Source organism: Podarcis tiliguerta (genome assembly GCF_965153285.1).
Source record: "Podarcis tiliguerta genome assembly, chromosome: 3".
NCBI classification, from domain to species: Eukaryota; Metazoa; Chordata; class Lepidosauria; order Squamata; family Lacertidae; genus Podarcis; species Podarcis tiliguerta.
The window spans coordinates 116,984,173-117,005,947 of record NC_139536.1 but is presented as its reverse complement, the minus strand read 5'-3'; the positions used below and the strand labels follow the sequence as shown (position 1 = coordinate 117,005,947).

The following is a 21,775-nucleotide window of genomic DNA, read 5'->3' as shown; positions in this document are numbered from 1 at the left end:
CCTTGCAGGGCTGCCTCCTCAGGGCTGGCACACATGTCCCAGCCACCCACTCCTGCGCTGGACCGCTGACTGCAGCCTCTTGCTCCTTCCCTCCCACCTCAGGGCAAGGTTCAGGACAAGGAAGGGGATTCTTCCACCCTAGAATCTATCCTGGCTCACTTAATGGCAGCAGCTGGAGCGGCCCAAAACAAAACAAACCTTCATAGGGCAAAGAGACTGGAGCTCCCATGTCAGCCCACTTGCAGCATGCTCATTGGTCAGAAAAGCACTGCCTGCCCGTCCACGGGACAGGAATTCCCTTGACCAACACTACCACTTCCTTCTGTTTCTTTCTTTTTCCATTCTTTATCAGTGGAGAAGACATTCAAAGCTTCAGAAAACAAACCAAAGCAAGGTTCCACTTCGATCCAAATGGAAGCAAAGTGCCTGTCCAAAGTTCTGAAATAAGCTATCTGAAGCAGGATTTGGTATTCCCTGTGCACACTCTCTCTCCCACCCACTTTTTTGGCTTCCCTGCAACCTTTTCCGCCATCCAAGGCTGCTGTGTCCTCCCTCCCCGACTCTTCTTAGCTACATATCCCCTCAAACTTGGCTGTTTCACCCTCCTGAGTAGGAAGAAAGGGATCGCTGGGAATTCAGTCCAACAGAAGTGGCTGGAAGTTAAGGACCCCCCCCCCCCAAATTCCCAGCTTTTGCTGTTGTGGATAGTTGAGAGCAGCAGGCGCCCGAAGGGAACATGGACCCCCCAATGTTTGTGAGAGAATCCTGTGCGCTACAAGTTGCGTGGGTGGTGCATGCTCAGAAACGGAGGGAAGCAGGTTCTTCAGCCGAGCCCCTGCACATTGTAAAGAAACTGTACTTTCTGACTAAGAGCATGCCTGGCGCCTGTGCATTGTAAAGTACATAGAGGGACTCTGTTGAAGAACCTGCTTCCCTCTGCACCTGAGCATGCGCCCGGGGGACTAAGCTAGTCCCTCCGGTTCACGGACTGTATGCCAGTGTTATAAAGTGGAAATGGAGGAGTAAAGTACAGGGTAATTTTCATCCCTGGGCCTTTTTTTAAAGAGACAGTTGCAATGTTATTTGTGTTGTTTTTAATTTTAGATCCCCCCTCCTTTTTTATTCACTTGTTTTAGCACCTGAAGAAAGAAAGCCAACTGACTTCCTTGTTGTTGATGGACAAAAATATGCTGTAGTTGGGTAAGACATGTGTGTTCCCCATCATGGCAAGTTCACGTTTGAATATTAAAATATTTATTAGTTTTTGTGGAAGTTGAGGAAAACTCCTGAGTAAGTCTCCCTTTTTAAAATCCTCAGCAAATTTCAGTCAAATGTTTGTTTTCTTTCTTTTGATCTTATCAGGTGATAATTTGGGTTTCTCCAAAATTAGTAGCCAGAGATATTATATGGTACATACCACACCAGTATTTCTGTTTTAAGTCACTGCTGTGTGCTCTGAACTTAATGTTTAGGAAATGCTAGTAAAAAGAAAGATTCAAAAGTAAGATTTTTTTTAAAAGGTTTTTCATCTAATTGATGTTGCTGCTGTGACCCCAATGTACTGTTGGGATAGCAATGATTAAGTAAGAGTAGGAATATTTAAAAGAAGAGGAAGTAAATTTATATGATTTCTCTAAAAGTGAATTGATCAACAAATGAAAGTGGTTCATTAACTTTGATGCCTGTTTTTTTCTGGGTTGAGCCTCTAGAATATAAAACAAGAGAAACTGGTATGCATTAGTATTTTTATGTTTTAGCTGAAGATTGTACTGTTAATGCTGGATTCCCTTTTTATATTGTTATATTTATGTCCCGCTCTTCATCCCAAGTTGCTCAAGGTGGTGTAAATGGTACGCCCCCTTATTCTGTAAGGTAGGTTATGCTAAGAGACTGTGACTGGCCCAAGATCAATCAATGGAATTAATGTCCGAGTGAGGACTTGAACCCTGCTCTCCCAGTTCCTAGTCCGACACTCTAACCACTCCACCAATCTACTGTATATTTTGAAATTTTGTTTGTCTATCTAAACACTTATGCATTCAGTCATCACTTAAGATATCTTAACCAAATTTGGCAGAATGGTTCTAGAGGTCAAAGAGGAGTGCTTTGTCTATTTTGGATAGGTTGCTGTTGGCTTCTTAGAATTGCTGAGCACTCCGTGTGTGTGTGTGTGTGTGTGTGTGTGTGTGTGTGTGTAGTCACAGCAGTATACTTCGTTGAAATAACTTCGGATCTTTTACCATTTTGCTGCAGAAAATTGCACCCTCCTACTCCGTCAAAAACACATCAGTAGTTGGTATTTGTGACTTTCCCTAAAATGCACCATCTCTTTCACTGACCATAAGCTAGCTCTACTGAAGCCAGTGAGAATTTCCCCATTTAATTCAATGGCATATAAGCTGAACTCACCTGGAAAGTAAAATTCAGGAGCCACAGTAGAAATTGGCAGGCAGTGGTGTTGGCTAATAGCAAAAGATGAGAAGGAAAAGGTTGAAGTGTGTTTTTAAAGATGTTTTGATGACTTGCAGTCTGTCATATGGTCTGAGTGTGTATGTTTGATTCTTTGTCTTGCAGGACAGTGTTGTTGTTAATTAGAATCATCCTTGAATACTGCCAATGTGTGGATAGCATCCCCTCAATAGCTACTGACATGCTTACTCGTCTGTCTGATTTACTAAAGGTACAGCTCCCTCAGATCCTTCCTAAAATGCAGGGAATGTACCTTGCTTTTTAAAATATATTTTTATGAAATGGCTTTATGAAAATAAATAGGTGTGGTCAAGGAAAATGTGGGGGGAAACATCAGAAAACTTGTGTAGGACTTTGAACTCTTTTTGATGCACACAAAAGTTTGTAAGAGAGCTTTCTGTTCATTTTTTCCCCTTGTGGGATGCAAAGCAACTCCCAGTGTTGACTTTGATATTTAAGCCATATGCCTTCCCTCCGTCCTTTTGAATGTCGTTATTAATTTTTGTGCTGCTCCTAGCTCACAGCCAGCTGGATCAGCTTCAGACACTGAGATTAAACCACAAATTAGTAAAACAGAGAATAACTTAATCTATAACTGAACAAATTCAAAGGCCTTGCCTTGTGCTTTGAAAGACCATTTGACTTAACGCTGCTGATAAAGGCCAGTATTTTCAGTTTCTTGGAAGAGTTGTTTGTTTCGTTTTTAGCACTAAGGTGCTGATTTCTGCAAGTATCTAGCTGGAATAAAATAAGTACTGTGGCATTGCATGTCTCAGAAAAACTAAGAACTTGGTAATTGTTGTCGTAAAGGAAGTGAGAATCATAAATGTTGGAAGGGATCCCAGAGTTCATCTAGTCCCCACCCCCCACCCTGTACGATACAGAATCTGCACTAAGACTGTTGGAACAACAGTTCATGGAAAGAGGCTTTTCAAGCTCACGTCTCTCCTCCCCACTCCTAGAACCCTCTCCAGAGGCTCTGGGGGACGTAGTCCAGCTGAGTCAGACTAAAGCACTTTCCAGTCAAGCAGCAACCTGTTTTTCACCATGCCCTCTCCTCTCCCACTCTCCCCCCCCCCCCCCCCCCAGCAACTGGTGTTTGGAGACATGCTGCCTCGGATGCTGAGATGGTGTACAGCTATCATAACTTGTAGCCTTATCTTCCATGAATTTGTCTATAAGATCATAAGATAACTACAACATGACTCCCAATTCCCATCAGCCACTGTGTTACTGTTTACCTTTCTCTCTTTCTCAGTATTTCAACTCAAGAAGTTGCCAGCTAGTGCTTGGAGCAGGTGCCCTGCAAGTGGTTGGCTTGAAAACAATAACTACAAAAAATTTAGGTATGGATTTGGCTTAAACTTTCTATGGTCATGTAAATTCCCTTTTCAATTTTCTAAAGAAACTTTGAGTAGGCAGCTTTTCCAGAACATATTTTTGTGGTTGTAATGTGGTTGTATTGCAAATTCTTTTATGGGCAGTATGTGAAGGAGCTAGCATGCAATAGATATTTTAAAATTCAGTTCATGAAAAAGAGCTGCCTTCTGATTAACTTTTGTGTACTGGCACAGTAAGCCTTAGGAACATGCTGTTGGTGAATTTCTAAAATAAAAGTAGTATTTCCTCATGCAGAATGCTGTGCATATTTTCTTTATTGCAGTTTGCATAGGAAAAGATCTCATAATATAGTAATAGCTCTTCTGTGTTGTTTTGTTCTGTTTTCTTCTCTGTCTTCACAGCCCTCTCATCACGCTGCCTACAGCTCATAGTGCACTACATTCCTGTTATCAGAGCTCACTTTGAAGCTCGCCTGCAACCCAAACAGTTCAGCATGCTTAGGCATTTTGACCACATTACCAAGGTATTTTTCTAATAATTTTCTGGACTGAAATACCTTGTTACTATTGTTGTTGTTATTAGGTAAGAAAAACCTGCATGTATTTTACATTCCCTGCATGGGCCGTCGTTTTTGTGGTTCCAACCTAGAGGTGTGCATTACTATGGTTGCAGAGTAATAACCTCGGTGCAATGTGAATGTCCATTTGCTCATCTGCCTTTGTTCATTGACAGTCCTGGGAATAGATGCTATAGGATCTCATAAACCTTTTTCTTTTCTTCTGAATAAGTTCACATCCATAATACCAATTCCAGCAACTGCCAACAGATTCCCTTTGTGCTGCAGTCCCACCTGCTCTTGCTTCCTTTCTGTAAACTCCCATCTTCCATACTCCATTGTACATGGGAGAAAAAGCTGTCTTTTAAGCATCTAGAACAGTGGTTCCCAATTAGGGGCCCTGGGACCCCTGGGGGTCTGCGGAACACACTCAGGGGGTCCATGGCACCGCCCCCTGCCAGGGACTTGCTTATCTTGTTAACTGCACAGTGAAAGCCTTCCAGGGGCCACCCAGCCTCTGCTCACAACCAGCACCTGCTTGCTGGTAGGGGGAAAACTTGTGAAAGAGTTAGGGGATGGCAAGTAAACTGGGATTGGGCAAAAACCTGTGACACAGTTTCATAGGGAGGGGGGAAGAGAGTGCAAACAGCTCACATGCTTATCATTTTTAAAAAATGTAAGGGATCCCTCCCCCCTTGCTCTCTATGTTTTCACTGAAAAGAACTAATTGCTTTCAACAACTAGTTTAGTTTAGAGGACTCTCCCACTGCTTGTAGTACGGTTTTCAGTTAATCTTGCCTTATGAGTTTGGGATTCATGTCTCATCTTGGAAGTCCAACGGGAAATAGCTAAGCAAATTGCCACTGTGATTACCACAGCAGCTCAATGTCTGATGATTTAGTTTAGTGCTATGGCTGGGCAATCCTTTCTTTTCAACATTGTGATATATCAGTAGCTAACAGAGCCTAGGACTTGCTGATCAGAAGGTTGGCGGTTCAAATCCCCGCAATGGGGTGAGCTCCTGTTGCTCAGTCCCTGCTCCTGCCAACCTAGCAGTTCGAAAGCACGTCAAAGTGCAAGTAGATAAATAGGTACCGCTCTGGCGGGAAGGTGAACGGCGTTTCCGTGCGCTGCTCTGGTTCGCCAGAAGTGGCTTAGTCCTGCTGGCCACATGACACGGAAGCTGTACGCCCGCTCCCTCGGCCAATAAAGCGAGATGAGCGCTGCAACCCCAGAGTCATCCACGACTGGATCTAATGGTCAGGGGTCCCTTTACCTTTACCTTAAATACCGGTATATGCTGACATATTACTATGTATGGAATTTATTTTGGCTTCTTCTTCCCACCTTAGGGCAGTAAGAAGCAGCTGAGAAACATGGCCCACCCCTACACAGTGAGCGAGTTCTGATGCCTCTCGGGCTTATGTTTGATCCAAGGAGCATTGGGGCTTTGCTGAAATGCTCAGCTGGGGGTGAAAGAGGCCTCTGGTCCCCCAGCTGAATGATCCAGAGGGGGGCTGGAAGCTCCGTTAACTGCACGGCTGAGGGGAGCGGCAACCGTGCACCCTTCAGTGGAGCAGTTTCATTGAGCCCCCACCCTGCCACCAGCTCATGTGACCGCAGGGCAAATTAGAGGCCTCATAAAACTGCTTGACTGAGGCAAGGGCAGCCGCGTGCTCCTCCGCCGAGCAGTTTAAAGACGTGGAGGGAGGAACAAGCTGTATTGTGCCTCGCCGACACAGCTTGTTTCTGCCTCTGTCGGTGTGAGGGCAGAGTGGGATGGTGGCTTCACTCCGTGGTCGATCGCTGGTGAAACTGCTGCAGCTCCTGAGTTCCTCTGCTACCAGCGCCAGCTGGAGGGAGCCAAGAGCTCAAAGAGATTAATGAGTTGCGCACAGGAGGACTAAATAACAGTAATAAATTACTACTACTACTACTACTACCACCATTCCAACATTCCAGCTGTTTTCCACTCAGTCTTCCCCAATACCTTATCAAGCCCTGGCCAAGCCTTCACCTATGTCTTGAAGGTGCAAGATCTTTTAGTTAGCAGAACCATATGCTGCAAAATTTTGCTAGGATGTACCATTTCAGATTAGAAGTAAGGAATGGCATGTTTGAATACTCTCCCATACAAAAAGCCTTCTGCATATAGAACACGTACAAGTTAGGGACACAATTCCTTTTTAAGTAGTGGGGACACATTTTTCCTGCTGTCTGGTGATAGGCAGTTTTTGGTAATATAACAAATTTTACATAAAATCCTTTAGTAAAGCTAAAATCCCCTAGGCTACCCCACATTTTCCTCAGATAATTGCTTTGCACAGGTAACTACCACAGAGTTATCAAAATTTTCCTAAGTAGGGGTCTGTGGCTTGGCTTTAGAAAAATAGGGGGTCCTCAGTAATTAGCTAATTGTGAACCACAGATCTAGAAGGATTGAGGAAGACAAAGTCTTGTTTCATTTGCATGGAGATTTGGATAAGATAAGAAACTGTAATGGGCTTGAGAGAGATGTAATTTCTTCCATGCAGAAGGGAAAAAATTGCTTTTCCTCACCTTCATACTGTTGCACAAGTCAGGGAAATCTCTTGACTTTTCCCAAAACTCCCAGCTGCCACAGGTCTTGGTAGTGAGGGCAAATGTAGACCAGACTAATTGGTCAGCCGGCATTGGTGGGCACTTCCAAGTAAGTATTACTGATTAAAAATGGAGCAGCAGCGGCAAATGCATTGTAGTCACCTTTGGTTTTCTTCATGCCTTCTGGATAGGCTCTTTAGGACAGACTCTTGCATAAATATAAATAATAAATATTATATTCTTTTCAGGATTATCATGACCACATAGCTGAAATTTCAGCAAAGCTCGTAGCCATAATGGATAGCTTATTTGACAAGCTGCTCTCTAAGGTAAATATTTGCGGATAGAATCATGCTTCTTAACAAAGGTTTAAGTTCTTCAGCTCATCCAGAATACTTAGTGGGTACATGGACAATACTTTCCTTGTTCAGGTGCTTATTGTTTCTTAGCAGTTCAGTAGGCTTAGGTATTTTGAATACGTTAGCAAGGTATTTTTCTAATAATTTTCTGGTTTGAAATGTCTTATTTTTAGTATTGTTATTTGTAGCAGAGAATTATAGAGGATACCTCTAAGTTTTATCAGATAATTGCTCAAAGACGTCCACTGTGCAGTATTTTGCTAACTTGCTACATTAGTAGTTCAATGGCAAATAAAAGAATAAATGTCCAGATATGGACCCCAGACTCATAAGGCAAGGTCAGGTGTGCCTCCCTTATACATTCTTAAACAAAGACTCCAGTTCCACTCCAAACCCAGACTCTGTGTGTGCAGAGGTGTACATGGGAGTTCCCCGTGCAAACAGCCCCTCCCATTGCATGCTGAGCTATATTGTATGTACATAAAGTACATAGAGCATAGCTCTATTGTGCATCGTATTTGCATTTGCAGAAAACTTACATATTGTTCTTTGGGGCAGTTTTTCTTAACAGCTGGGAAAGAAGATATTTTATGGTAGTTATCTGATCAGAATTTTAGCACATTACCAATCATCTGTATAGCACATCATAGTTGATGATGAGAAACTGAACCAGTCAGCAGAAAGATTATTACTCCTGATGAGACTAGGGTCTCAGGGTTGGATACATTAATTTAAAATACAATGTTAAAAATAGTTTAAAGCAATCTACTTGTGGTGAACCTGGCTCCAGAATCACAAAAATAGGGTGATTTAGGGTGAAACTCTTAAGAAGATATTTATCAGGTGTCAAAGGCCAAGGTAAAGATGCGTGCCTTCAGCATTCATTGAAAATTGAAGTTGCCAGACACAGCTTTGAGGAGAGAGTTCTACAAGCTAGGGCCTACCACAGAGAATGCCTTCTCCTGGGCCACCACCCCAAGTTCTGTGGACAGCAGAACTACCAAGCAGGCATCCCCTGCTGATCTGAACACCTGAGAGGGTCTGTAGGGAAGGGGGTGGCTCTTCAGATACTTGGGGCCTGGATCATTTGGGCTTAAAATGTTAACATAAGCACCTCCTTAGATTGGGCCCAGAAATGAACTGGCAACCCATGAATTTCCAGTGTTTTTTTAAAGTAGCAGCCAGAAAACAACTTTAGTGACACATTCTCTGTCTTTGTTAACAGTATGAGGTGAAAGCACCTGTTCCTTCCACCTGCTTCAGGAATATTTGTAAACAGATGGCAAAGATGCATGAAGCAATATATGACCTTCTTCCTGAGGAGCAAACACAGGTGAACCGTTTTGAGTGGTGTGTTTATTTCTGCTGTAGGAGTGTCACGTATGCTCCCAATAGTTGAAGAGGCAACTGCAAATGAAGTCTACATTTGCTGATTACTCATACAAGGAGGATCACATCTCACGTTATTTAAGATCTTGGCTTAAAATGCTATGCATATGTAAATTATTCCTTATTTTATGTAACACATAAATAGTAAATATCCAAAAAATAGAGATCAGTATTGGAATAGCTTTACCTCATTTGAAATATGGCTGCAAGTAAAGCCTTTCATTATGGAGTCTTTGAATAGCCTTGGGGAAAAGGTCCACTAGGTATTTCTGTGTTGTCATGCTGAACCAGGTGGGTTGGTTCCCCCTGGCATTCAAAGGCAGGAATGTTCTCAGGAACTTGTAACTAACTCGTTCCCAGAAGCGACCTCATTCTGGGTTTTTTGCCAGGTTAGAGAAGGAAGAAATTGTGGGAGATGTGCAGTCAACCCTAACAGTGCTAGTGAGTACAGAGTAGGATCAGTGATGGGAAAGGTGTTCTTCTCTCCCTCTTTCTCATGCTGCACACCATGGAGGCAGACGTGCCTCCGCATAGCTCTCTGCCTCGTGTGTCTGAGGCTGCCTTTGCTGTATTTATCATCCCAAAAACAAGTATCTTCATTTCTTAATGTTGCTACATGTCTGTGACTTGATTAAGTAAGGCATTTTTAAACTAACTTCAGAGTGTGGTCTATTTCACTGTATGGGGTGGGTTAGAAGGGGACCAGTTGACTCAAGCAGCAGGAATGGAATCAAAAGGTTTAATAGCCCAACCCTGTGCTTCTTTAATCTGCTTGATGCCAGATTTAAACTCTGCTACTGGAGCTCTTTATGCGCTAGTCCCGTGTTTTTAAAAACAGGCACCAGCCATTTCCCTATTGTTTGTTAACCCCCATACATGGGTCCTCTTACCAATACCCATCAGAAATTTACAGGATCCACACAAAGATGGAAGAGAGTTCCAGTTGCAAGCAGTGCCCAGTGGTATTGTCTTGCCAGCGACTGTGGGACTAGTGACTGAGGTTGCTTCTGGAAATGGGCTAGTTAGAAGTTCCTGAGAGGCAAGTATATTCCTGCTCTCAAGTGCTAGAGGGAGCCAAACCCACCGGGTCTAGTAGGGCAGGATGGGAGAAGTAATGGACTCTTTTTATTTAAAACAAGTAACATATACTATTTAATTGCAGATATTGTCTCATTAATTTTACTTGTAAGTTTGTGTGTGCTTGGGCAAGGAGATTCCCACGAATCAGAAAATAAGTAAACCATTTCTTGGTACTAGTTTAAATATTATGGCCCTACATGAAAGCTACTGACACCCATATCTCCATGGCCACACCCCAAGTGGGACTGTAGCATCTATAAGTAGCTTCACACCACCACTGTATATTATTAACCTTTGGCGCAGTCCATTCATGCAGAGTTGTTATGTGAGATGACATCATTAAAAAATATGCCATACTTTCCCCTGGAACTGAAGGAATTGGTTTCCCAAACCCCATGGGGGGGAAGAGTACCCCTCCTCCCTGTGCCTTGGTGCGTTGGCCGGGAAACCCCAAACTAGGGTTTGGGAAACCCATTCCTTCAGTTCCAGGGGAAAGTATGGAGAACTAGGGGGTTGTTTTTTAAAGAAAACAACCACAAAAATGCTGGAACCATTATTTATGAAGTGCTCATTATTTTCTGTGCTGGCGGAAGTGCACAGTGGCTCATAAAGGCGAAGTTCGGTATGTACATGAAAGTGAGTACAACTCACAACCTAAGTGCATTTAACTTGCACACATATGCTTGGCAATAAAATAAAAATAAGGGGGCAGACATATGGGAAAAGAAGAGTTTGGCAATCCTACCCACCACTGAACCCAGTGTGTTTTGACTATACACAATTTTGGCTTTACGCGCTAGCCCCAGAACATAACCTCGGCATAAGTTGAGCCTTCTGTATTCTTCATAGTCACTCCTCAAGAGAACAAAACCTTTCACCTTCTTACTATATATTCTAAAAAGGAACATCTTCTATATTGTTCTCTAGATGTTGTTTTTAAGAATTAATGCAAGCTACAAACTTCACTTGAAGAGGCAATTGGCCCACTTAAATGTAGTCAATGACGGAGGACCTCAAAATGGGTATGTTACACAAGGTTTTTTATATAGGAGTTCAAGGGTAAGGCTGCTAAATACAGTCTATCTCCTTTAAGCATTTGATTGATACTGCTGGACACTATGGGAAAGAACACAAGTGTTGAGATCCAGAATACAATAAACGTTTTGAGAAAGAGATTTCTAGCAAGAGAATATGGAATTTAATGGATGCATATTTGATGTAGTTATCTTATAGAAGTTATATTATTAAACACAAAACATAGTATTTTGTGATTTTGAACATCACAGCTCTTCAGGAATTAAAAGCAGTTTTAATACTACCTTACACTAATAGTAGATGGTGATATTTTCTAACTGTATTAACTATACAGGGTGGCCCAAAAGTAGATATACAGTTGAATCAATGAAATTCATCACAACAGATTATTTGGGTACACATAGATGACATACAACAAAGTTGCCGTTAAATTTCAGGTTGGCAGTTAAAAATAATAGTGGAGTCAGATAAAAGGATTATTGTGAATGATGATGGCAAACTTGAGTCCAGTACAAAGAAAATGGATTCTAAAGCAGTCTACCTACTTTTGGGCCACCGTGTATTTGTGTTGAAATGCAACACAAATACAGTACAAAGCAAAATAGATCAGGCTTAGCACACAAGACCACGTGCACAACACTTAGCTTGAAACAAGATCTAAAATTCTTGCCTATAGATCCAGCCCTTTTGTCTCCTCAATGTGTTTATTTCTGTTTCAGATTGGTTACAGCAGATGTAGCTTTTTACACTGGAAATCTCCAAGCTTTGAAAGGGCTTCAAACCCTAGACTTGAACATGGCTGAAATCTGGGAACAGAAGAGGTGATAGTCCAGCAGAGCAGAATTGCCTCTTGGCATGGGATGGTTTCTTCTTTGTAGAAGATGAATTATTGGAACATAGAAGAGGAAGCTCCCTTGTGATGGGGTGAAAACCAACTATGGGGATGACTTTGATAGTTCTTTTGCAAGAAAAGTGATCAGTTCTCTGTGCAATTTCTTCATTCTTTCTGGAACGAGGCTCAGGTTTCTTTGGACCAAATCCAAAAGAATATATAGCTGTAACACAGCTGTAGTTTTCTAGAGAGTGCTCTGTAAATCTTTATATTAAAAAGATGCTTTGCATTTCCTCTAGTGCAATGAAATTCACATGGTGTCTCACCTTTATTTAATGATGGTAGTTTGAAAATTCTTGCTGTTGAATTATAGAAAATGTTTTCAGTATAAAACTTTACTGTTAAATTATTTTTTTACAGATGTTTCTATAAAGTCTTACCTGCATAGATTTGGATTTGTTAGGGTGCATCCTGTTCCAAAGTATTTCCATAAATGATCTTCATACTCCCACCAGAAGATGACATTTTAAATGTTTCCCAGCTCTTGAAAGTAAAGCCCTGCAACTTATTCTGAGTATAAGGGCATGTTAATAAGATAGCTTATCATAGCCAGTAAGCTTGTCAAACTATTGGGGGGGGGGGGAGTGTGTTAATTTTTTGAACACTTCTTTTAAGAACCCCTTCCATGGACTTCTAATTTGCCAACTTCCATGTAGTTTATTTACTTCCTTTCCCACCTCCCCACTCTATTTAAAATGTTAAGTGTAGTTCTGACTACACACTTCAGTGCAGCAGGACATGAGGCATGACTAATTTATGAATACTTTTTCTAATGCTACCTTTCAGGCTGGTACCTGCCTCTCTTAAGTAATGAAGTGCCTGTGTATTTCACCTCACAGCATTTTTACCTAAACCCAGTGAGTGCCTACTCTTGTGATGATTATGTACAATGATAGTCTACCATGTTTGTGTGCCTGTGATTTCTTCAGACAGGCATGCCTATCTGTTAACATTAGCAGAAGTCGTTGTCAATCAAATAAAGTTGTAAAAATGAGCTGTTTAAGAGAGCAACTTCTTTAAGAATAGGATAAGCACAATGCCAGATTTTGTTAACAACAAAAAAGAAAATTCAGGCAGGGGGCTTGATGTTATTTATTTCCATACCTTCCAGATGTGGAATTTGTTTCCACATTTGTAACAAGCAAAACATGATTTAATTCTAAGAACATAAAGTACACTGAGGTGGTGATATTTTCCCATATTTAGAAGTACATTTAGGATTTCTTAAGAAGTAATAGCTAAAAAGTAAGAGAAGCTAGAAGATGAGGGGTGACAGTAAAGGAGTAACATTCTAAGGTGTCTCTTCTTTGGGTAAACAGAGAGCAAAAACTCCAGCTTTAGAGAAGGATAAAAGTGAGGTAACTGAGCAATGCTATCGTTGCTGTGATGGTACTATAGCTTGAAGGTATTAACTGTAGGACGGAAGACAATGTTAACAGTTAAGTACTAGACATTTTAAACAGCTTATGTGCCATATTAATAAATCATCTAAGTGTTTTATCATGGGTGCCATTTATGCTTTATAAGGTGGTTGCACTTAATAGTTAACAGCGTATTTCACAGCTTTTTCAGTTACAAGCCATTCAAAACTCATTGAACATCAGCATCTTAAAACATCTTACACAAGAGATGTCTGCCTTTTCTTAAGACAAACAATATTGCACTTTAGATTATATTAGCTGAATTATAGATTCATTTAAAGATCTGCATCTTAAATATTCTTTCAGTTAAGAAAGTACAGAAAAATTACTTAGAAATAATACTGTTGGTACAGTGAGTGGATAGCTAAGTATAGAGACCTTCTGTGTACAAATCTAATGCCTATGGGTTCTTCCACTTGTGAAACTAGGAAATATTACCAACATCTCTATTAGTTCACTTATTGGATCAGTGATCAAGGATCCGAAGATTTCCAGAGACTATTTTGTTCTCCAATACAGCTCCTGGTGGGATATCTATCCTGTCACCATGGTTTGCAATGATGATGACGGTTCCCTACATAATAAAAGAAAAAGGGGAAAAAATTCAGATACCTTTTTTTTAATTAAGGAAGAGTGTGCTGCTTGGACTTGAACTCTTTAATTAGATTTTCTTAACTCAGCTTTTAACTGTTTTGAATTAATTCTAATACATTTCATACAGTGATTCATGCCAAACTTGTATGGCTGGTATAAAATAAATACATCCTAAATATTTACCTACAGAAATTTGTAAAACTTAGTTTACATACACTATGCAACTTAGTCATATTTAATAACTCTGCATACAAATAATTTCAGGCCCCATTTCTTTTGAAGACCAGCAAAGCGGTACCGAAGGTATTTCTATTTTGTCACTCCAAACAGCAAATAAGGATAAATTGTGATTTGAGGACCCAATCCCCGCATAGCTAATCTAAAGGGAGTGGAGGGTGGGTGACTCAAAGAAAATGTGTGTGCAATGGCGGGGATGGCTGGCGCGGCCGCATTTGAACGGCAAGCCACGCCCCCACCGAGCTTCCCTATTGGGTGCCCAACCGGGGAAGGGCGTGGCGCTCCAGCCCCTGGAGTTGAAGCAGGGGGCAGAGCGCCCCCTGCATGACGCGGGAATCGTTTCCCGCTCACAACCCCTCCGGGAGGAGGAGAGGCTTTCCACCATATTAATCTGAGATATATCAATATTTAGAATCCTGTGTACAGCTCTGGGCACACCTCATAAAGGTACAGAAAGGCAACTTCCAGTTCAAACCTATCCCTTTTACTGAGAAGTCTCATTAGTCAATGGGACTTTACTTGCCACTATATGGATATAGGTAGTGTTAACAAAAATCAAAGGCTTGGAGGAATGCCTAAAGTACTTGTGCCTTTTTATTTGAAGAAGACTTTGGGAGATAACAATTATGAATGACTGCAGATCACAAACAGAAACACATAAACAGAGATGTAAAATATGCTAGAACTTGGAAGTTGGCAGCAAGTTCAGGACTGACCAACATAGGTTTCAAATAATGCACAATTAATGTTTGAAATCAAAACTGATTAAAAGCTCACAGTGTTAACTCAGGTCAGTTCATCTGAGGTCAAACTGAGAAGGTATCAAGACTATTAAGCAATGGCAACCTAATGAAATGTCCATGTTTCAAGGCAGTATATGTGACACCTTGCAATTAGCAATCAAAAACTTTTTAAAAACTAAATATTCCTGGTTCCTGGCATGGGACACTTTTGCCCCTAGCTGTGGTTCCAGTCCAGATAGAAAGCACAGGGCACTCCATCTACAGTGGTACCTCGGGTTACATACGCTTCAGGTTACATACGCTTCAGGTTACACACTCCGCTAACCTAGAAATAGTGCTTCAGGTTAAGAACTTTGCTTCAGGATAAGAACAGAAATTGGGCTCCGGCGGTGCGGTGGCAGCAGGAGACCCCATTAGCTAAAGTGGTGCTTCAGGTTAAGAACAGTTTCAGGTAAAGTACGGACCTCCAGAACAAATTAAGTACTTAACCCGAGGTACCACTGTACATAGGAAGAAAAGCTTCTGTTACCACCAATGGGAGCTTTTCTTCCAGTGCCAATAGCAGGCATGAGAGACACAATCTGAAATGAGACCACGGGTGGGGCATATGGTCAAAGCCCCCCATGCCAGAGTCCCAGTCCAGATCAGGCCACTTTTACAACTTTTAAAAAGCCATCCACACTATTTTTAATTAAACGAGTGGTCCCTGGTTGAGTTTGGCCATTAGAGATGCCACATGTCATTTCTCTTACAGAGATTTATCACTATATTTTCAGATGTAGTGTGATTCTTATTTTGGGTACACACACTGGGAAACAAATGGTTTTCAATAAATTTCTCGAAGGCAAATATATACTTTCTTTCACATATTACATGTTCTACATCTAATGAAGAGATGAATATTTGTATATTTAATCTTAAGGGAGGTTCAACGATTTCTACATGTTATCAAAACACAAAGGCAATTTGTATATAGAAAATTGTATGACCTACCTTTAATGCAACATTTTTGCCAAATGTGACATCGCCTGAAACAGTCAGATGATCCAGTTCTAGCATATCTGGTATACTTTCAAACCTCTTCAGGTAATCTTGAACCTTTTCAAAAAGCAGACATTAAAGAATGATGCCCCAGGTCCCCATATATGTGTCATCATGAAAGGTTTGTCTGGGAATTATTTGAAATATAAACAACTACATGGCCTACCTAGAACTATGCTTATTTAGTTGTTTATCATGGAATTTTATAACTTTTTTCCCTCACCCCTTTAACTAAAGACAATTATTATTTTCCTATAGTTTCATGCAAAATGCAAGTGATGAATGGACAGGGAATTGCAGTCAGGGGGGCAGCAGTCCTTGTCTAAATTCATCTAAGTTTAAAGGTTTCTGGTAGGCATCATTGTTATCCCTCTGGAAATAAAGGTAGGCTACTCATAGCTTTAAGAGATGATTACTTGAAGGACCTGGGGTTGCAATGTTCACACCCAGGATAGAGCAAATGGGAGCTTGCTCATGCCAGTTTGATGGATCAACACACCTGACTTGGATCTGGGTTAACAATGGAAAACTGAACTGAACAAATGAGATTGTGTAAGCATCCTCTATCAAATATGCCATTGTCATAGGAGAATATTTATAAGAGTTCTGACAAAAAAAGCTGTTTAAAAATAATGTGAAAACAAGGCACATCAACCTGCTTCAATTTGCCCTTGAATACCTACCATAGTAGGTTTTCTGGTTAAATGCTGATGTGAAGGAAGTCACCCTGTTGCCCAAGGGGTTTTCTAGTAAGGGTCGAGATTTTCCAGTATCAAGATTTTCAAACAAATCCACAAACCAATTAAACTGTGCCACTTTCATTTAAGTACATCTAGTTCTGAGTAGGGATGCGGGTGGCGCTGTGGGTAAAACCTCAGCGCCTAGGGCTTGCCGATCGCATGGTCGGCGGTTCGAATCCCCATGGTGGGGTGAGCTCCCATCTTTCGGTCCAAGCTCCTGCCCACCTAGCAGTTCAAAAGCACCCTAAGTGCAAGTACCGCTTTCTAGCGAGAAGGTAAACAGTGTTTCCGTATGCTGCGCTGGTGCTGGCTCGCCAGAGCAACTTTGTCACGCTGGCCACGTGACCCGGAAGGGTCTCCAGACAGCGCTGGCCCCCGGCCTCTTAAGTGAGATGGGCGCACAACCCTAGAGTCGGACACGACTGGCCCGTACGGGCAGGGGTACCTTTACCTTTACCTTTTAGTTCTGCTGAAGTAAACTGAGCCTAGTATTCCCAATTTGAGCTACTCTGCCAGCAACAGTGGTAAAGACATCAGATAACACAGAGCTACTCTACGGCATGCCATCTCGAGAAGGCAGATCTGGCTAAAACAAACCACACAGCTTAGATAAAAAGAATGGCTTTTTAAATCAAACCTCTCAATTAGAAAGAGACTTAACACATTTTCTTTGTTTCCTATTATCTAAGATATATAAGCTTCTTTTGGGGTGGGAAACAAAAGACGAACAGGTGAAACCAGTGATGATACACTGGGCAAGGGATTTTAGTTATAATACAGAAATGGAAGCATGGGAAAGGTTATGGAATATGGATTTGAAATTTACAGCATGTTATACATTGAAAGAAAATTATATGAAAATGATGTACAGATGGTACTTAACACCCAGTAAATCAGCAAGAATGTATAAGTCAAAATCAGACACATGCTGGAAATGTAAATAGGAAAAGGGCACATTCTATCATAGATGGTGGTCTTGTAAGATAGTATAAGACTTCTTGGAAATTATTTATAATGAACTGAAAAAAATGTTGAAAGTAACTTCTATTAAAAAACCAGAAGCCTTTCTTTTAGGGATACTAGGGCAGGATATACTGAAAGACCAAGCAAAATGGCTGATGTATGCAACCACAGCCGCTAGGATGCTATTTGCACGGAGATGGAAAGAGGGCACTGTCCCAACAAAGGAAGAATGGCAAGCAAAGTTAAATAAAGAATGGCAAAATTTACGGGAAGAGTAAGAAATCAAGAAGAAAGAATGGGGGAGTTATGTGGATCATCTTAAAAAATATTGTAAACAAACACACCAGCAGGATTAATTTAAAATCAAGCAATTAAAAGGTGACTTTGGAAGAAATATAGAGAGAAACAAAAGGAATTAAGGAGGAGATGCAGTTCTGAAAATGTTTTTACAAGAAACCAAGGAAGGGGAAGAAGGAAGTCAAAACAGGTAGGTATGTAAATGTAATTGATGATTATTATTGTTAAATTGAAAAATGAAAATAATTTAAAAATAAAATAAAACCACACAGCTTGGTCCACCATTACATGCAAATATGGTCAATGTTTTACTGCCAAGCTATAAACAATTAAAAGGAGCTATTCTACAAGCTAGAATGCCTAGCCCTAGGCAAATAAAAAGTCTTCTCCTGGCACTAAAAAACCATCCAATTAGGCATCAGATAAGCATGTATGTGAAGAGGATATGCCACACACAAATGCAAGTCGCCACCATCAAGAAGGTCCTCTCTTCATCTGAGATTAAAGGACTTATTGGTAGCAGTGGGCTCACCAGGGGAGACAGAAGGGTTCAAGCAAGCAATGGTAGATACTAGTTGTTCAGGTAGCCATCTACCAAGCCATTTAGTGCTTTATAAGTAATACCTAACACTTTCAATTGTACCTGAAAATAGACATGCAAAACTGTGCCTATTTAAATACTGACAAGATATACTCTATACAGCTGGTCACAATTAGTAACTTAGCAGCTGTGTTTTGCAATAAATTGGAATCGCTGGGAAATATTCAAAAGGCAGTTCTCTATAAAACAAATACTAGCAATCCATTCTAGAAGTGATCAGAGCATGGAAAATTGTCCCGGGCTCTCTCTGGGAGGAATCTCAGCCGTGCTTCATTCTTAGCTGGTGGAAGGCACTGCATGCCACCAATGCCGCTTGGACTTCTAGTGATGATGACGGGTCTATCAGGACTCCCAGACTCTAGAATTAGTCCTTTTGGGGGGATTGAAGCCCTATTCAGAAACCATCTTGCTGATCCACCTACCAATGGAATCTGTCTTATTTAGATGGAACTCCAGGTTTCTGTGTCTCATCCAATCCGTTACTGAACCCAATTCAGTAAGTCTACTGGTTAACCTGACTCCAGTGAAACAGAGTAGAATTGATTGTCATTAGCATAGTGAAGGCACCTCACTCCAAATTTCCAGTTCATTTAATTTACTCTTAGGGCAGCATTCAGGAACGCAACTAAATTGGCTTCTAGTCAGCCATGTGAAGGAGCTTGATAAAACTGTTTACCCATTATCTGCAATTAACATTTTTCTTGTTCCTCTCATTTAAGAGCTATGCTTACCTTGGTGAAAGAGCTTCCCAGTTTGACCAGGGGCACAGTAGGGAATTCCCTTTTCTCACTCATTGTTAAAGATCCAGCATTAAGGCTATATAGATTGGACATCACAAGTAGAAGATCAGACGTGGTCTTGACAGGCAGAAACCTGCTACGGGGTACATTTATTCCCAGAGAATTCTCAAAACTTTTAATGGCAGCACCAACAGCAGTCTCCAGCTGAATAACATTTAAACCACCGTCTAATGTCTGGAAGAAAAAGCTTCATCAGTTAAGTAACTGTTCAAGAACGTTAACTGAATTGGTAACAATGATGATGATGATTAAAATTTCTGTTATTTCTTTAAATATCACAGAGTGGTTTACAATATAAAACACAAAAACACATACCACAGCAACAAACAAAAACAATACCCCCGCCCCCGCCCCCAGTTTAAAAGGCCAGGCTGTTTAATTAGCCAAAGTCCTGGGAGAAGCTTTCGCCTGGCTCCTAAAGATATGTAAATAATAGTTGCTCCATCCAAACTATAGCTCAAAGATGTGCGTTTTGTCCGAGTGCACCACACTTTCAAACCACAAAAAGTATAAATCAGGGGAGGAAGAGATCCCTAGCACGTCATCCTAATACCTCTCGTTAAGGTTTCTTTGGTCCCCTAAGTAGCCTGACGTGAAAGGGAGGACCTTTAAGGACTTGGCTGGTAATAAAAATCATAATCCCTTTTAATTTGTGTACTGCCTTTCTATACTGCTGGGCACAAGGCGGTTTACAAGCTGAAGGAACAACAAAATATACAACAAAGTTTACACATAACAATACAATACAAATAAGTCATAATAAAAATATAAGTTAGTCCATTTATTTATTTACATTAATTGCCAGTTCTTGATCCTTAAAACCAAAATTGATACATAATAACTACATTACATTTTCCAATTTAATTTGGATATATTCCTGTAATATCCAAAGCTTTTTATATCCAAAACTTCTGAAGAAGTGATAAAGAGAAGTATAAATACTTTCTGAAATACTTCTCCCGCTACTTAATCCAAAAGGATATATTTTGGATCGGGCTTCCAATATTTCCTAAACTTGACACAAAGTTTTCAAGATTGGCATTTTTACCCTCTCTTTTCAATTTTGTCCCTTCAGTTTCTGACCTTTCCAGATTCTTACCTTTGGATTGACAATAATTTCCATATCAATAGCATTCTGCTCCTGTAGCCGTTTAATTGCAGAGAGTGAAATCCATAGGTTGTTTGTGTTGAATATTTTGAATTTTGAAACAGACTTGAATTCATCTACATGTGGTTTTGGCACCTGAGCTATTTCCACTAGTCTCAGTTTGTTCTCATATTGTGTGAGCGTACCACCCTGGAAAAACAAAGCAAATATAAGTGAAATGGAATTTTATGTGGGCACAAGCAAACATAAAAAAGCAAATTTACCTTGCTAAAACTAACTGTGACCTGCTTGCCTTTGGTTTCTAGCTTAAATTAGACAAGTGATCTTGGCAGCATTCAGCTAGAATGTTTTCACCAGTTCCATGCCACCTATTACACAGTTGGACATACCAAGAGTTTTCTACTTGTTTATTAAAACAGCCATTTAATAGTGGTTTTTCTATTGTGACTTTGTTGACAGAAAGATGGTTCAATGAAGTCATAGTTTAAGGTAACCTATAACAAAGTATAAATAATGGATCTTGCTTTTGCTTGCATTTTAATTGTTTTGAAATTGTTAGTGTCTTGACACAGCCAAAGGAGACAAATTCTAAAAAGAAATTAAAATAGGCAGGTCATAAATAGAAAAAAGTTAGAGTCTATTCCCCGTCAGAATACTACTTGCTTTCATTCTGCAACGCACTACAAATCTTGGGATCAGATTCAGGATTTCATCGGCTGGTGGGGAAGTAACACTTCTATGGGTCCAGTTTGTCATATCAATCATTACATTCTCCAATCATTTCAGTCCTTGGTATGTGATTTACAATGACAAAGACACAGTTCTGAAATAAGTATTTGTATTTACCTTAACATCTGCCCTCGTTTTATTGGTGACCTCCATAACAAATTCACACCGTTTTCCATTTGGTGAATTCATGAGGTGGTTAAGGATGTAGAGATCAACAGTGGCACCAAGGTTATCTATGTTGGACACAAAAATATACTCTTTTCCCTCACCAATAAAATTATCTAGCAATCCAGAATTATAGAAACTTGCATAGATGTCCCCATGGCCTGGGGGATACCATGCCTCTGAATTCTCTCCTGAATAGGACACATCTTTTGCTACTGGTAGTAAAGACTCTTTATTAATCCGTGGGTACCTGTAAAAGAAAATACCCTTTAAGACACCAACATGGGCTGGAGAGCAGTTGAAGTATGGAAGGGAGATAATGGACAGTTTTACAAAATATTTATGACCTACAAGGGAACTTGGGGTAGCAGAGGATAGAGGGGCCACTGCCAGCTCTGCTGAGAAGCCAGGCATCTCCATCAGCAGCCACTTTGCAGCAGCCACTGTATCAGGCTACAGCAGAAGAAAGAAGGAATGTAGTGCAATTACACACACACACACAGTGGAACCTCAGTTTTCAAACATAATCCGTTCTAGAAGTCCATTCGACTTCCGAAACATTCAAAAACAGAGGATCAAAGGGCTGTCAGCAAGCTCAATGTGGAAAATTGAGAAATGCGCCTCGGAAGTTGTTC

General features: G+C 40.7%; 2 protein-coding genes across 7 annotated transcripts in view; one reads left to right on the top strand and one right to left on the bottom strand.

Annotated features, from left to right (window-relative positions):
• Window positions 1-12,695, top strand: part of VPS54 (VPS54 subunit of GARP complex) — a 42,273-nt gene extending 29,578 nt beyond the window's left edge. For all 5 annotated transcript variants that reach the window (XM_083435294.1, XM_083435293.1, XM_083435295.1 and 2 more), the window contains exons 16-23: window positions 1,137-1,200; window positions 2,575-2,680; window positions 3,728-3,815; window positions 4,212-4,333; window positions 7,195-7,275; window positions 8,531-8,638; window positions 10,702-10,796; window positions 11,529-12,695. In XM_083435294.1, coding sequence (XP_083291420.1) covers window positions 1,137-1,200; window positions 2,575-2,680; window positions 3,728-3,815; window positions 4,212-4,333; window positions 7,195-7,275; window positions 8,531-8,638; window positions 10,702-10,796; window positions 11,529-11,634 — 770 coding nt within the window. In that variant the 3' untranslated portion in view covers window positions 11,635-12,695. The remainder of the gene's footprint in view (window positions 1-1,136; window positions 1,201-2,574; window positions 2,681-3,727; window positions 3,816-4,211; window positions 4,334-7,194; window positions 7,276-8,530; window positions 8,639-10,701; window positions 10,797-11,528) is intronic.
• Window positions 12,696-12,775: 80 nt separating this feature from the next.
• UGP2 (UDP-glucose pyrophosphorylase 2) overlaps window positions 12,776-21,775 on the bottom strand; it is a 31,621-nt gene continuing 22,621 nt past the window's right edge. For both annotated transcript variants that reach the window (XM_083435370.1, XM_083435369.1), the window contains exons 6-10: window positions 21,093-21,390; window positions 20,238-20,435; window positions 19,070-19,312; window positions 15,690-15,794; window positions 12,776-13,696 (exon numbers count right to left, since the gene is read on the bottom strand). In XM_083435370.1, coding sequence (XP_083291496.1) covers window positions 13,589-13,696; window positions 15,690-15,794; window positions 19,070-19,312; window positions 20,238-20,435; window positions 21,093-21,390 — 952 coding nt within the window. In that variant the 3' untranslated portion in view covers window positions 12,776-13,588. The remainder of the gene's footprint in view (window positions 13,697-15,689; window positions 15,795-19,069; window positions 19,313-20,237; window positions 20,436-21,092; window positions 21,391-21,775) is intronic.